The sequence below is a fragment of the Erinaceus europaeus genome, chromosome 10 (assembly GCF_950295315.1).
Source record: "Erinaceus europaeus chromosome 10, mEriEur2.1, whole genome shotgun sequence".
In the NCBI taxonomy this organism is placed as follows: Eukaryota; Metazoa; Chordata; class Mammalia; order Eulipotyphla; family Erinaceidae; genus Erinaceus; species Erinaceus europaeus.
This window is the reverse complement of record NC_080171.1, coordinates 67,960,964-67,974,470: the sequence shown is the minus strand read 5'-3', so window position 1 is coordinate 67,974,470 and position 13,507 is coordinate 67,960,964. Positions and strand designations below refer to the sequence as shown.

Genomic DNA, 13,507 nt, shown 5'->3' with positions numbered 1-13,507 from the left:
TAGAGAATGTTCCATCCTCCGAAGGGAGGATGTACAACATACTCTATGCTATACCTGAGGAAGATGGGTCAATATTGGGGCAGCTTGGAATGTCCTTCTCATGACCACAGAATGTGAGCTCAGATCTACAGGGATACAGAGGTCACATAGGCTCCTAAGCTGAATATGGGCCCCAGACCAAATCAAATCAATGGGGTTTACAGTCAACAATATTTATACCCCTTTCCCATATTAGGGAGCTACTCTCTTCCCTGATACAGCTTTCTGTTCCTTTTCCAGCCATGACATCATCTCCCCAGACAATAATTTGGACCCACCTGCATATCAGATTTCAGGCTGGGGGGGGGGGGATGACTGGTATAGCCACAGGCCTTTTGGAATATAACTAAAATATGCCTAATAGCTATCTACAAAATGGAGGACCGCCCAACTCTTCATCTGCACTATTCCAGCCTTTAGGTTCATGATTAGTCAACAATTTGTTTGGCTTTATACGTTAACTCTCTTTTCAGCCATCAGGTTCCAGATGCTAGCATGATGCCGACCAGACTTCCCTGGACAGATGACCCCACCAATGTGTCCTGGAGCTCCATTTCCCCAGAGCCCCACCCCACTAGGGAAAGAGAGAGGCAGGCTGGGAGTATGGATCAACCTGTCAACACCCATGCTCAGTGGGGAAGCAGTTACAGAAGCCAGACCTTCCTCCTTCTGTATCCCACAATGACCTTGGGTCCATACTCCCAGAAGGATAAAGAATAGGAAAGCTATCGGAGGGGATGGGAAACAGATATCTGGTGGTGGGAATTGTGTGGAGTTGTACCCCTCTTATCCTATAGTTTTCTCAATGTTTCCTTTTTATAAATTTTAAAAAAGTTAATGTTGAGTCAGCCACTTCTTCACACTTAAGACTACATGACAAAAATCATGCTGACCTAGAATATGGGACAAGAATCTTCAGTGGGGAGTTGGGCGGTAGCACAGTGGGTTAAGCGCAGGTGGCGCAAAGCGCAAGGACCAGCTTAAGGATCCCAGTTCGAGCCCCTGGCTCCCCACCTGCAGGGGAGTCGCTTCACAGGCGGTGAAGCAGGTCTGCAGGTGTCTATCTTTCTCTCCCCCTCTTTGTCTTCCCCTCCTCTCTCCATTTCTCTCTGTCCTATCCAACAACGATGGCATCAATAACAACAATAATAATTACAACAATAAAAAACAACAAGGGAAACAAAAGGGAATAAATAAATAAACATTTTAAAAAAATCTTCAGTGGTAGAAATGAATTTCACTTTAGGAAGGAATTTCCTCATTCTACACCTTGTTTCTGCTTCACATATGTCAGGGATCCACAATCTACATCCCCCAGATAAGCAGATTCAAACTAGCATGCAAAGGGAGCCAAGTGGTGGCGCACCTGGTTGAGTACACTTATTACCAATTTGCAAGGACCCAGGTTCAAACCTGCAAGGGGTAAACTTCCCGAGTGGTGAAACACTGCTACAGGTGTCTCTCTATCTCTCCCTCAATCCCTCCATCCCTCTCCTTCCTTCCTCCCATCTCAATTTCTGTTCTATCCCAAAAAAGGAAGGAAGGGAGGGAAGGAGGAAGGAAAGGAGGGAGGGAAAAGAAGAAAAAAGAAGGTCACCTAGAACAATAGATTCATTGTGCAGTCACCAAACCCCACAGATAAACCATGGTGGCAATTAAAAAAAAAAAATACACATGCAAAAGAAAGAAGAAAACTGGGACAGGGACATAGCTCCATGGTTGGGCATATGCCCTGGCTTCCATCCTCAGCTTGCTGCAAAGAGTCGAAAGAAAACTGTCTAGAAATAGAAAGCTTTCAAAACTTGACTATGGAATTGGGCCCTTGTCTTTTTTCTTTTTTTTAAATATTTATTTATTTCCTTATGTTGCCCTTGTTGTTATATTGTTGTAGCTATTATTGATGTCGTCACTGTTGGATAGGACAAAGAGAAATGGAGGAGGAGAAGACAAAGAGGAGAAGAGACAGGTAGACACCTGCAGACCTGTTTTACCATCTGTGAAGAGACTTCCCTGCAGGTGGAGAGCCGGGGGCTTAAACCAGGATCCTTGTGCTTCGCGCCATGTGTGCTTTGTCTTTTAACTTCTAAGATGACTCATTTAGCCTAAGATTCAGATGATCTTCATACGAATTGTGTCACACTGCATAAAAGTGTGACCAGAGAGATGGCTCAGTGGGCAGTGTGCATTCCCTGCATGTATGAAGCTGTGGATTCAAGGCTAGTATTGACACCAAATAGGCCGAAGCAGTCCTTGGGTATGTCTATCTGTTTCTCATCAAATAAATGGATCTGAAAAAGACTAGGTAGGGAGCTGGGCGGTAGTGCAGCAAGTTAAGTGCAAGTGGCGTGAAGCGCAAGGACCAGTGTGACGATCCCGGTTCGAGTCCCTGGCTCCCCACCTGCAGGGGAGTCGCTTCACAGGCAGTGAAGCAGGTCTACAGGTGTCTGTCTTTCTGTCCCCGTGTCTTCCCCTCCTCTCTCCATTTCTCTCTGTCTTATCCAACAACAATGACATCAATGACAACAACAATAAAAAAGGGCAATAAAAAGGAATAAATTATATATATATATATATAGATTAGGTATGGGGCTGGGTGGTGGTGCACCTGGTTAAGCTCATGTGTTACAATGCACATGGACCAGGGTTAAAGCCCCTGCTCCCCCCGCACCACTACAGTAGGAAAACTCCATTAATAGTGAAGTAGGACTGCAGGTTTCTCTGTTTCTTGCCCTATCTCCCCCCTTCTCTCTTGACTCCTGTCTTTATCCAATAAATAAATAAGACTAGGTAAGGCTTTTTTATCTCTCCTCATAGCTTTTGTGGGGTCTGTCCCCACAAGCTTTCTATTGCACCATAATATTGTTTCTGCAAGATTTTAATCGCATATCTTAGTAATAAAAACATTCATATTTCACATACCTAATGAAGAAGAAAAAAAGAGTAGGTAATATAAAAGAGAAATTTCTTCAGAGGAAATTTTTCCATATAGTACCCATTTTTGTTTTATTTTGACAGAGAGAAAGTAGTTATAGGTGTAGATGTGACTTAGAAAGAAAGTGAGGGAGGCAGGGCCGTAGAACTGTAGAACTGAATATAAATGGACAAAATAGAGACAGAGAGATATGGGGGCCAGGTGGTGGTGCACCTGGTTGAGTGCACATGCTACAATGCACAAGGACCTGTGTTCAAGCCCCTGTCCCTCCGCCCCCTCCTGCAGGGAGAAAGCTTCACAAGTAGTAAAGGAGGGATGCAGGTGTCTCTGTCTCTCCCGCTTTCTTATCTCCCCACTCCCCTCTCGATTTCTGTCTCTACCCAAAAATAAATAAATAAATAAATAAATAAATAAATAAATAAATAAATAAAATGTCTGTAAAAGAGAGAGAGAGAGACGAGATATGGGCGGAGATAGATAGAAAAATGGTTATATAAAGAGGCTCTTAAGTCAGAGGATCCAAAGTCCCAGGTTCAATCCCCTACAACAACGTAAGCCAGAACTGGTGAGAGAGAGACAGACAGAGAGTGACCGAGACCACCCATATCTGTGACCTGTAGAGAACTATGGCAATTTCTGCTGGATGGGTATGGAGACACAGAACTCTGGTGATGGAAACAGTATGGAATTACACCCCTATTATTTTATAATTTTGTAAACAACTATTAAAAAGAAAGGAAGGAAGAAAGGAAGGAAGGGAGGGAGGGAGGGAGGGAGGAAGGAAGGAAGGAAGGAAGGAAGGAAGGAAGGAAGGAAGGAAAGGAAAGGAAGAAAGGAAAAGCTCTGTATAAATACCATGTGTTGGGCTGGGGACACAGCATAATGGTTCTGCAAAAGACTTTCATGCCTGAAACTCTGAGGTCCCAGGTTCAGTCCCCAGTGCCACCATCAGCCAGAATTGAGCAGTGTTCTGGTATCTATCTCTGCATCTTTCTCTCTGTACCTCTCTCTCATTTCAGTAAAAAATAAATATTAAAAAAAAATGCCATGTGTCAAAGCAGAAGGCAATCAGCCTTGTGAATAGCCTGGCCACTCTACTAGCTGGCCTTAGGCTGTTTCCTGTTAGGTTTCTCTTCACACAGACACAGAGCAGCACAAAACTGGGGAGAAAAGCAGAAAAGCATGCCCACCTATAGCCCAGGCCTTGGATCAGCTTACTTCCCAGCCGGTCCTGGATCACCTGAATGGTTCCCTGCAGGAGGCTTTTGGCTGCCGAGTCTCCCACAGCGATGGCCACAATGCGGCCTGGCTCCTGGGCTCTCAGAAGTTCCTGAAGCCGCCTGCTTTCATTGTGGTACTCATGGGTATCAAACCTGGCATTTTCCAGCACCTGGGCCGTGTCTTGGTCGACGACTCTCACATTGAGGCCCCTGGAGAAGTCTTTTTCAAAAATGTGGGAGCCGAACACCAAGCCTGAGGCGGGCAGAGTCCTGGCCAGCAACGTCCAGGACCTCTTGGGGGCCCCATGTAGCTCCAGGCTCCCCCCTGCCTCCACCCCAATGAACTTCCTACCAAACGCTGGCAGGGCTTCCCCTTCATCTGACCGGCCATACAAGGTGATTGTTGCTGTGGATTTATAGCGGCATTTTTCTGCTCCAATATGAAGCGCCCCACCATCCTTGATCAGGATGGAACGAGTCCTCAAAGTAATGTTTCTGAATCCATCTTTATCATCCCCGAATACAAGGAGTCCTGCAGGAGACAACATGGGGGTAAGCCTGACAAAACAGCCATCTGAAAGACAGAGATCCAGAGAGAGAGAGAGAAAGAGAACACAAAATACCTACACAGAGAAAGAGAGAAAACAAAGACAGGATACACACACAGAGAAAGAGAGGGAGAGAGAGAGAGAGAGAGTGAGCACAAAGACAGAAAACACATACACAGAAGGGGGGAGTACACACAGAGAAAGAGAGAGAAAACTGACTAAGCATAATTGTAGAAAATAAAGCTGTTTGGGGGGTACCCAGTGGAGTACCAAATGGATCACACCTGTTACCATGTGCAACAACCCAGGTTCAAGCCCCTGGTCCCCATCTGCAGGAGGGAAGCTTTATGAGACATGGAGCAATGCTGCAGACACTTCTCTGTCTCCCTGACTCTCTCCTTCCATCAAAGATTGAAAAAAAAGACAAGGGTCTCCAGGATCAGGGAGACTACATAGGCACTGAGCCACAGTGACAACCCAGGAAGCAGAAAAAAAACAAAGGAGGGAAATTGGTTTTCAAAACAGAGAAAAGAAATGAAGCATTCATATCTTAACACATCAAAAATGTCCTTGTATACAAATCAATCCACTCACTTTCAAGGGAAACCATCTGTAGAAAAATATTGAATTATCTACAAATGTGAATTTCATTTCTATATTTGTTAGCTGTCATGATTCTCTATAGCTGTGAAACAAAGATTCAGGTGTGAAAGATCACTTTCTAAAACTGTTTCCTTGTCTGTAAGTGAAGGCTCCTCAGTAACTTCTATGGCCCTCCCAGCTCTTAAATTCTTTGGTTCCACTCCTGGAACTTTTCATGGCTCTGATCAGAGTCACAGTAGATTCCTATGCCTGTGAATAGCTTTCTAAATAAAGAAGGTCAAATGGTAGTTCTAAGCAGAGAGTTATGGCCTAGACCCAAAGATGGGGCCATTACTCACCTCCATCTTGGATGACAATTGAATTTACTGTGGCGTCTGAGGTTAGCCGGAGCAAATCTCCCTCTTTGATAACAACTTGCTTTGTAGCATCTTGTCCTGGATCCCAGTTCCTGAGAAGGGGGTTTTGATCTGGGCAGTTCTCTACAAGAGAATGTTATACAATGATATCCCATCAGCCCAACAAAATAAAAAGCTCCTGAGCTAAACCTAATTACTGCTACCGTTTATTGCAATTAGCAGGGAATGGGCTGATATTTTAGTTTTGTGTGGAAAGATGGAAATCCCATACAAACCAGCAGCGATGGATCCACTTTGTTGAAAACAAAACAAAAACAAACATTTGGACTAGCACCTAATTTTGTTTAAACTCTACTAGGTGGAAGTGGAGCTAGTCTGGAAATAATCAACAAGAGACATAAGATGTCCTTGTACACATACTAGAAAACTGCTTTAGGAAAGAAAATATTCATGATTGGGGCCTGGTGGTGGTGCATCTGGTTGAGCACACATGTTGCAATGTGCAACGACCTGGATTCAAGCCCCCAGTCTCCACCTGCAGGGGGAACGCTTTGCAAGTGGTGAAGCAGCTCTGCAGGTGTCTCTCTGTCTCTCTTCTCTCTATCACCCCTTTCCTCTCAATTTCTTCCTGTCTCTAATAAATAAAGATAATACTAAAACAATAATATATTCACAATCTACTGGTAAATTTTAAAAAAGGAAATTACCAGACAGTGTCTACCTGAGGTCTCCAAGTTTTTTTTCCCAATGTACAGTGAATCATAAAATAAGCACCTGCAAAATACTGCAAAAGCATCAGCTGATAGCGTAACACTTTCCTTAGGATTGTATACTTTCCCAATGAAACCACAAGAGGCAAGGGGCCAGAGATAAGACTTCCCATTTTCAAAATTGAAGAAACACCAGATTAGAGAAGCCAAACCCAAAATTACTCAACAAGCTGAAAGATACAGAAGTTCCTCTTTAAGAAGCTGATTTTTTTTTTACTAGTGTCCCTTTACTAGAATTGTAATCTGCCCCTTCAAAAGGAAATGATGAAAAACATAAGAGTTTTCTGCACTGTCATACTTATTTAAAACCTGAGACCTTTAGTTTCTGCTGAAATTTGGTAGATAGGAGGGACAAAAGGAGAAGGAGGGCCATATTGGTTTTAATTAATTAATAACCAAGCATATATTGAGAACCAATTTGTTAACTGTCAGCACAAAAAGAGCTGACAGCTCTCTGAGTCTACAGTCAAGCCTGGGACAAAACGCCACATGTGGAATAATTAGAGTGAGCCAAATGGGGTGGTGAGCAAGGGCTGGAGTTTCAATGTACCTGGTATCACCAGACCTAAATTCTCAAAAGGCATATAAGCAAGGAGTCCAAGAGGAGAGAAGACTAGTAATGTCACATCCATGCAGATGTCACACTGAAGCCCAGTTGGCTTCTCAGACTAGTAAACTGTCTGTAGCCTGTAATTAAACTAAGCAAAGGGAAGGATAAGTAAGATGTGCTTGGGAATCATATGAAGGCAGAAGGCACTTTGAAGAATTAATTTTTCTCACTCAGTTACTCAATCTCAGATATTCTTATCAACCATCAAGTAAATAACTCAGAGGATTAAGTCAGATAAATGAGTGATCATCACTATTAGAATAATCCTAAAACTTTTCTCCCTACTGAAGAAAACAAGAAATCTTGAATTTGTTCTAATCTAATACGGAGGCTTTCTCAATTTTTTCCTTATACCTTGCTCTCTTCCCATAAAAATATCTAACTAGGATTATCCAAATTACATAAGTAAATATGCCCCCAGTCCCCATGTAATAAACACTATACAAGCCACAGAGAAGGAAACCCAGTCTTTTGAGAACAAGAACCCTCTGCAGTGGTAATGTAATTCCTCTTAATAGTTTATAATTATTCCCTGAGCAAACTTGCTTTATTGGAACCATCACCCCTCAAATTTCCAGTAAAATACACTTAACAAGAAAAGATGTGGTTACAGGAAGAAATGAGAAATAGTTTCTCCAGTTCCACCTTTGCAGCTACCAACTTGTGGAACAGAGAGTACATTATCAGATTTCTGTAAGAGATATAAATAGCCCCTGTGAGGCTGACCCTGAAAGAGTTCAGCATACCAGATCTTTCCACAGATATTCTGCACTTGTATTGCCAAAATGTGAAACAGCAGATGGCTGATTACAGGAACCACAGCAGAAATTCAGTATCTGAAACATCGGTGAGAGCTACAGATTTTAGCTTGATCTTCTTTCTTTCTTTCTCTTTTTTTTAAGATTTGATTTATTCATAGGAAAGATAGGAGGAGAGAGAGAAAGAACCAGACATTACTCTAGTACATGTGCCGCTGGGGATTGAACTCAGGACCTCATGCTTGATAGTCAATGCTTTAGCCATTGTGCTACCTCCCGGACCACTAAGCTCTGATTTCCTACTAATCTGAATCAATACCAGGGTTCTCGGTTACTTTGCCAGGATAAGGGGAGAGAAAGACAATGCCATGTGTGAGGGGGACCAAAGTGACAGGCTTTCAATGTGATCAGTAAAGATATTTATATGATCCTCTCTCTTATTTCAGATCTATCCCTTTAAGAGCATCAGTCTAGGAGCCCGGCAATGGTGCATCTGGTTAAGTGCACAGGCTTTCAGGTATAAGGACCCATGTCTAGGTCCCTGCTCCCACCAGCAGTTAAGTAGGTCTACAGGTGTCTCTGTCTCTCTTTACCTCTATCTCACCTTCATCCTCAATTTCTCTATCCTACCAAATAAAATAAAAGGAAGGAAAAACTATCTTCTAGGAGCAGTGCATTCATCTTGCAGGTACTGAGCCCCAGCAATAACCCTGATGGCAATAAAATTATTGACCTTACCCTTCCCACAACTGTAAAATCTATAGAAACACTAAAGCATCATTCAAACAAACATAAGACCACTTGAAAGCTTAATAAAACCTCTTATTTTCAGATGGATGGATAAGGTTCCTTGGTGAGGCAGTTTTTTTTAATTGGGGGAATTAATGATTTACAGTAAATACTGTTGTTGGTACAGGTGTAAAATTTCTCAGTTTTCTGCAAAACACTCGCGTCCCACCTGCATAGGACCTCCTCCACCATCATGGCCGAAGAACTAAGAAAATGCCCTCTTCCCCCGAGTCCTTTACTTTGGTGCAATACACAAAACCCAGTCCAAGTTCTACTTTGTGTTTCCCCTTTCTGTTCTTATTTCTAAATTTTGTCTATGAATGAGGTCATCCCATATTCATCCTTTTCATTCTGGCTCATCTCAGTGTGATTCCTTCAAGCTCCAACCAAGATTCTTTGCAGGTCTTATATCAAAACTAACAAACTTCTCCGACATGATGTTTAACCATGAAGTAATCTGTGATCCTTAGATCACATGAGAACTTAGACCTCTTAATGAATGTTCTACTTAAAAACACACAATATTCCTATAAAAAAGAAGAAGAAAAAGGAGAAAAAGACGCAGCAGCAGCAGCGGCAACAGCTTTTTCTTTGAAAATATCATCCCAACCAGTTTCAAACCACAAAGCACCATTACTTGTTCATCTTGTTATTACTTGTTCATCTGAAATCAGTGTAGTTTATTGCTATCATTACAGGCCCCCAAAAAGCTTTCAGTAGTCTGAAGAAAATCAGAACTGCCACAAAGGGTATAGTTATGCTGCTGCAAAAATTTAGAACTTTAAAAATGAACATTTTGGTACTGTGGATTGCATGATAGTTATGCAAAAGACTTTCATGCCTAAGGCTGTGAAGTCCCACATTCAATCCTAAGCAGTGTTAAGTAAATAAAATATTTTATAAAGTGAAAATTCTTAAAAGAAATGCTTCTAGAACATGATTATGTATTCAATATACATACACTTCTTCAATAGATGATAAATTTATGGGAAAAAAGAGAGCTTTCTAAATAAAAATAGACTTCATCTATATGGAGAAGGAAGTAAAGAAAGATGTATCATAGACAGATAGTGATGTATTTTTTAAAAATTTATGGGGCACAAACAATATAGTGCACGTTACCATACACAAGGACATGTTACCATACACAAAGACCTGGGTTCAAGCCCTGACTCCCTACCTGCAGGAAGAAAGCTTCAGGAATGGTAAAGCAGTGCTACAAATATCTCTCTTTCTCCCTCTTTGTTGTCCCCCCTCCCTATCTATTTTACTCTATCACCAGGAGCAGTGGATACATTATCATACAGGTACCAAGTCCTAAGAATAACCCTGGTGACAATTAAAAAAAAAATCAATTAAATAAATATATATATGTATACAAGTATAAGTATATGCATGTATGTAGAAAAACAAATATTTACAAATGTGCTTTCTAGTAAGAATAAGAAGAGGAGAAGTAGGAGAAAATGCTCCAAGAACATCCTAAGCACTGAGACAAAGTGGCAGAATAGAAAGAGCAGTCCTTTAATTTTATAACTTCTAGTAGATTCAGCAGTTGATCTCATTCATAAATTATGCCTCACACTAACCATATATGAGTTAGCTAGAAAAGAACTTAAGATAACAAGAGCTTCTTTTCTTATTTTATTTTTTATTCATTTATTTGCTTTGGATAGAGGCAGAGAGAAACTGAGAGGGGAGGGGGAAATAGAGAAGGAGAGACAGACACACTTGCAGCCCTGCTTCACCATTTGTAAAGTGGGGAACCAAAGGCTTGAACCCAGGTCCATGACTCACTGTTAATATTAGCGCTTAACCAGGTGCATGATCAGTGGCCTTTCTTTCCCTTCTTTTTCCTTCCTTCCTCCCCTCCCTCTATACCTCCCTCCCTCCTTCCTTCCTTCCTTTCTTCTACTACTCTCTTCCCTTTTTTTCCTCCTCCCAGAATATAACAGTACACACACCCCACACTCACACACTTACCATCGGGAGCATATTTTGAGGATATTCCTAAAATTACAGCAAGTGCAACAAAAAATGAGAAGCTAGTGATTGCAAAGCAAATGAAAGTGTTCTTGTGCCTCTTCTGCTTTCGGCTTTCTCTCTGACCTTGATGTTCCTCAGGAGAGAAGGCAAAGGAGGCCCTCGATTCCTGTCTGATGGAGGTCAACTTGGCTGCAGTAGGGCTCTTTGGAGGAGGCGGGGGCCGCAGAGGGACAACCTTCCCTGGGACGTAGCCGGATAAGCGGTGGCCGCTTCCATTCTGAGGCTGCAGAAAGGCAGGGGAGTGGCCCCTGGAGTCAGGGGCATACATGGTACACTGTCACTAGAAAAAGAAGCAAACAAAAAAAAAATTCAGAAATGGGCTGGAAAAACAGCATGATGGTTATGCAAAAGGCTTCATATCTGAGGCACAAGGTCTCAGGTTCAATCCCCAGCACCACATAAATAGCTGAGTAGGTTTTTCTCTCTGTATCTTTCATTCATGAAAATAAAATAAAATAAATATTTTTAAAATGTGAGGGTTGTAGCTTTTAGCATCTTTCCTGTCATAAAATCCACATAAAACTCAACATTTTGACCACTTTTAAAGTTTATGTACAATTCTATTGAATTAGCATTAAATATATCCCCAATAATACACAACCACCCCCACCATCCGTTTCTAGAACTTTCTCATCATCCCAAGTAGAAATTACAGCCAAGAAGTAATTCCTATTCCTCCACTACCATCCCAGTCCCTGGTAACCAGAGTAATGTTTTTTTTAAATATCAAGTCAATTTACATATTTAATATAATAAACTGGACCACCGCCTTTATTAGCCATCTTGCACTGGCCGCAGCTCATGGTAACCTAGTAATAAGAAGGCCCAGTGTCAAAGCCCAAAACAACTCTGTTGGGATGTCTAGGCCTGGGCTCCAAGAGTCTGTTATCAGTGATTGCCAGGTGACTCCAGTGAGCACCCAAGTCAAGAGTCATGCCTCCAAGTGACTGTTCTGGATTTCTAAAGTGCCTAAAAATACAGACTTGGTCATGTAATACAGTGATTTTGGCTCAGACAGTTAAAGAGGTTCTTGGACTCTCCTTTTTGGTTTTCCTTTTTGCCCACTGGGGCCTTGCACCTGCACAGTTCAGTTGAACTTTTTCTCCCTCATTAACCTCAGGTGGAAGAGAGAAAAAGAGGGGGTGGTGCACCTGTTTGAGCACACACATTATAATGTGCAAGGACCAAGGTTCAAGCTCCTAGTCCCCACCTGCAGGAGGAAAGCTTCACAAGTAATGAAGCAGTGCTACAAGTGTGTCTGTCTCCCTTTCTATCTCCCCCTTCCTCTCAATTTCTGCTGTCTCTATCCAATAAATAAAGATAATTTTATAAAACAAAGAGAGAGAAAGCGAGCAAGAGCCAGAGACCAAGACCCCAGTACTGCCACACCATTCATGAAGCTTCCCCTGATGCCATGCGCGGTACCTCCATACAATGGGAGCTCAAGTCTGACCTAGAACATAGCAAGGTATGCTTCCTACTAGGTAAGCTATCTCTAGGCCCTGGAGTTTTTTTCTATAGATAATTATTTTATTTTTTAATCTTTTATATTATTATTTTCCTTTTTGTTGCCTTTGTTGTTTTTTTATTGTTGTTGTAATTGATGTCATTGTTGTTAGATAGAACAGAGAGAAATGGAAAGAGGAGGGGAAAACAGGGGAAGAGAAAGTCAGACACCTGCAGACCTGCTTCACCGCCTGTGAAGCGACTCCCATGCAGGTGGCGAGCCGGGGGCTCAAACCGAGATCCTTACACAGGTTCTTGCACTTCGTGCCACATGCGCTTAACCAGCTGCACTACTACCCGACTCCCAGCCCTGGATTTTTAAAACATACTTTGGTGATACTGAAGCAGATGGTCACACTTTTAAGTATCAATTCAAATTTCAGTTAAACCCATGTGCCATGTGGAATTTTTAGAAGGTGACCTAACAAATCCCAAAAGACAAAAATCATGTGCTTATGCTGAATTATAGACTATGTCATTTAATGAGGAAGTCTAAATTTCATATTACTCTCTATATACTTCTTTAAATCCTCAAATTCTGTTAAAAAAAAAAACTGGGCATTCAAATATACTTTAGATGATGGAATAGAATTGTCTCAGTGCTCATTTAATACAAGAAAACTATGAGTAGGTGTCATTTAGCCACCTTTTAAAAATTTTTTTTTACTTTTTTTAACATTTTATTTATTTATTACCTTTTGTTGGCCTTGTTTTATTGTTGTAGTTTGTTTTTTTTTTTGCCTCCAGGGTTATCGCCGGGACTCAGTTCCTGTACCAGGTATCCACTACTCCTGAAGGCTATTTTTCTCTTATTGTTTATCATTGTTGCTATTATTGTTGTTGTTGTTATTGCTGTCATTGTTGTTGGATAGAACAGAGAGAAATCAAGAGAGTATGGGAAGACAGAGAGGAGGAAAGTCAGACACCTGCAGACCTGCTTCACCGCCTGTGAAGTGACTCCCCTGCAGGTGGGGAGCCAGGGGCTCAAACTGGGATCTTTACTTTGTGCCAAGTGAGCTTACCCCACTGTGCTACAGCCGAACCCACCCCCCCCCATTAGCCACATTTTATACACAAGAGAAACTGAGGCAAAAAAAAAAAATTAGCTAGTTAACATATGGGAGAACTCAGACTCAAATTCAGGTATCTTCACCCTAGAGTTCAAACTTTTTTTCCTTTCTTTATTCAGGGGGTTAATGTATTACAGTACAGTTGTTGACACATGGGTACAATTTCTCACCTCCCTTGACAAGTATCAGCAAAACACTCTAACTCACAACTTGGGTCCCTTTACAGCATCATGTACCAGAACCCCAACACCCGCAGGTCC

At 41.8% G+C, this 13,507-nt stretch overlaps 1 protein-coding gene across 3 annotated transcripts in view; it reads right to left on the bottom strand.

Moving 5' to 3' along the window:
- Positions 1 to 13,507, bottom strand: part of CEMIP2 (cell migration inducing hyaluronidase 2) — a 114,962-nt gene that overhangs the window by 77,407 nt on the left and 24,048 nt on the right. For all 3 annotated transcript variants that reach the window (XM_060199693.1, XM_060199692.1, XM_007531243.3), the window contains 3 exons: positions 10,609 to 10,951; positions 5,681 to 5,821; positions 4,162 to 4,723 (listed from right to left, as the gene is read on the bottom strand). In XM_060199693.1, the coding sequence (XP_060055676.1) occupies positions 4,162 to 4,723; positions 5,681 to 5,821; positions 10,609 to 10,939 (1,034 nt within the window). In that variant the 5' untranslated portion in view covers positions 10,940 to 10,951. The remainder of the gene's footprint in view (positions 1 to 4,161; positions 4,724 to 5,680; positions 5,822 to 10,608; positions 10,952 to 13,507) is intronic.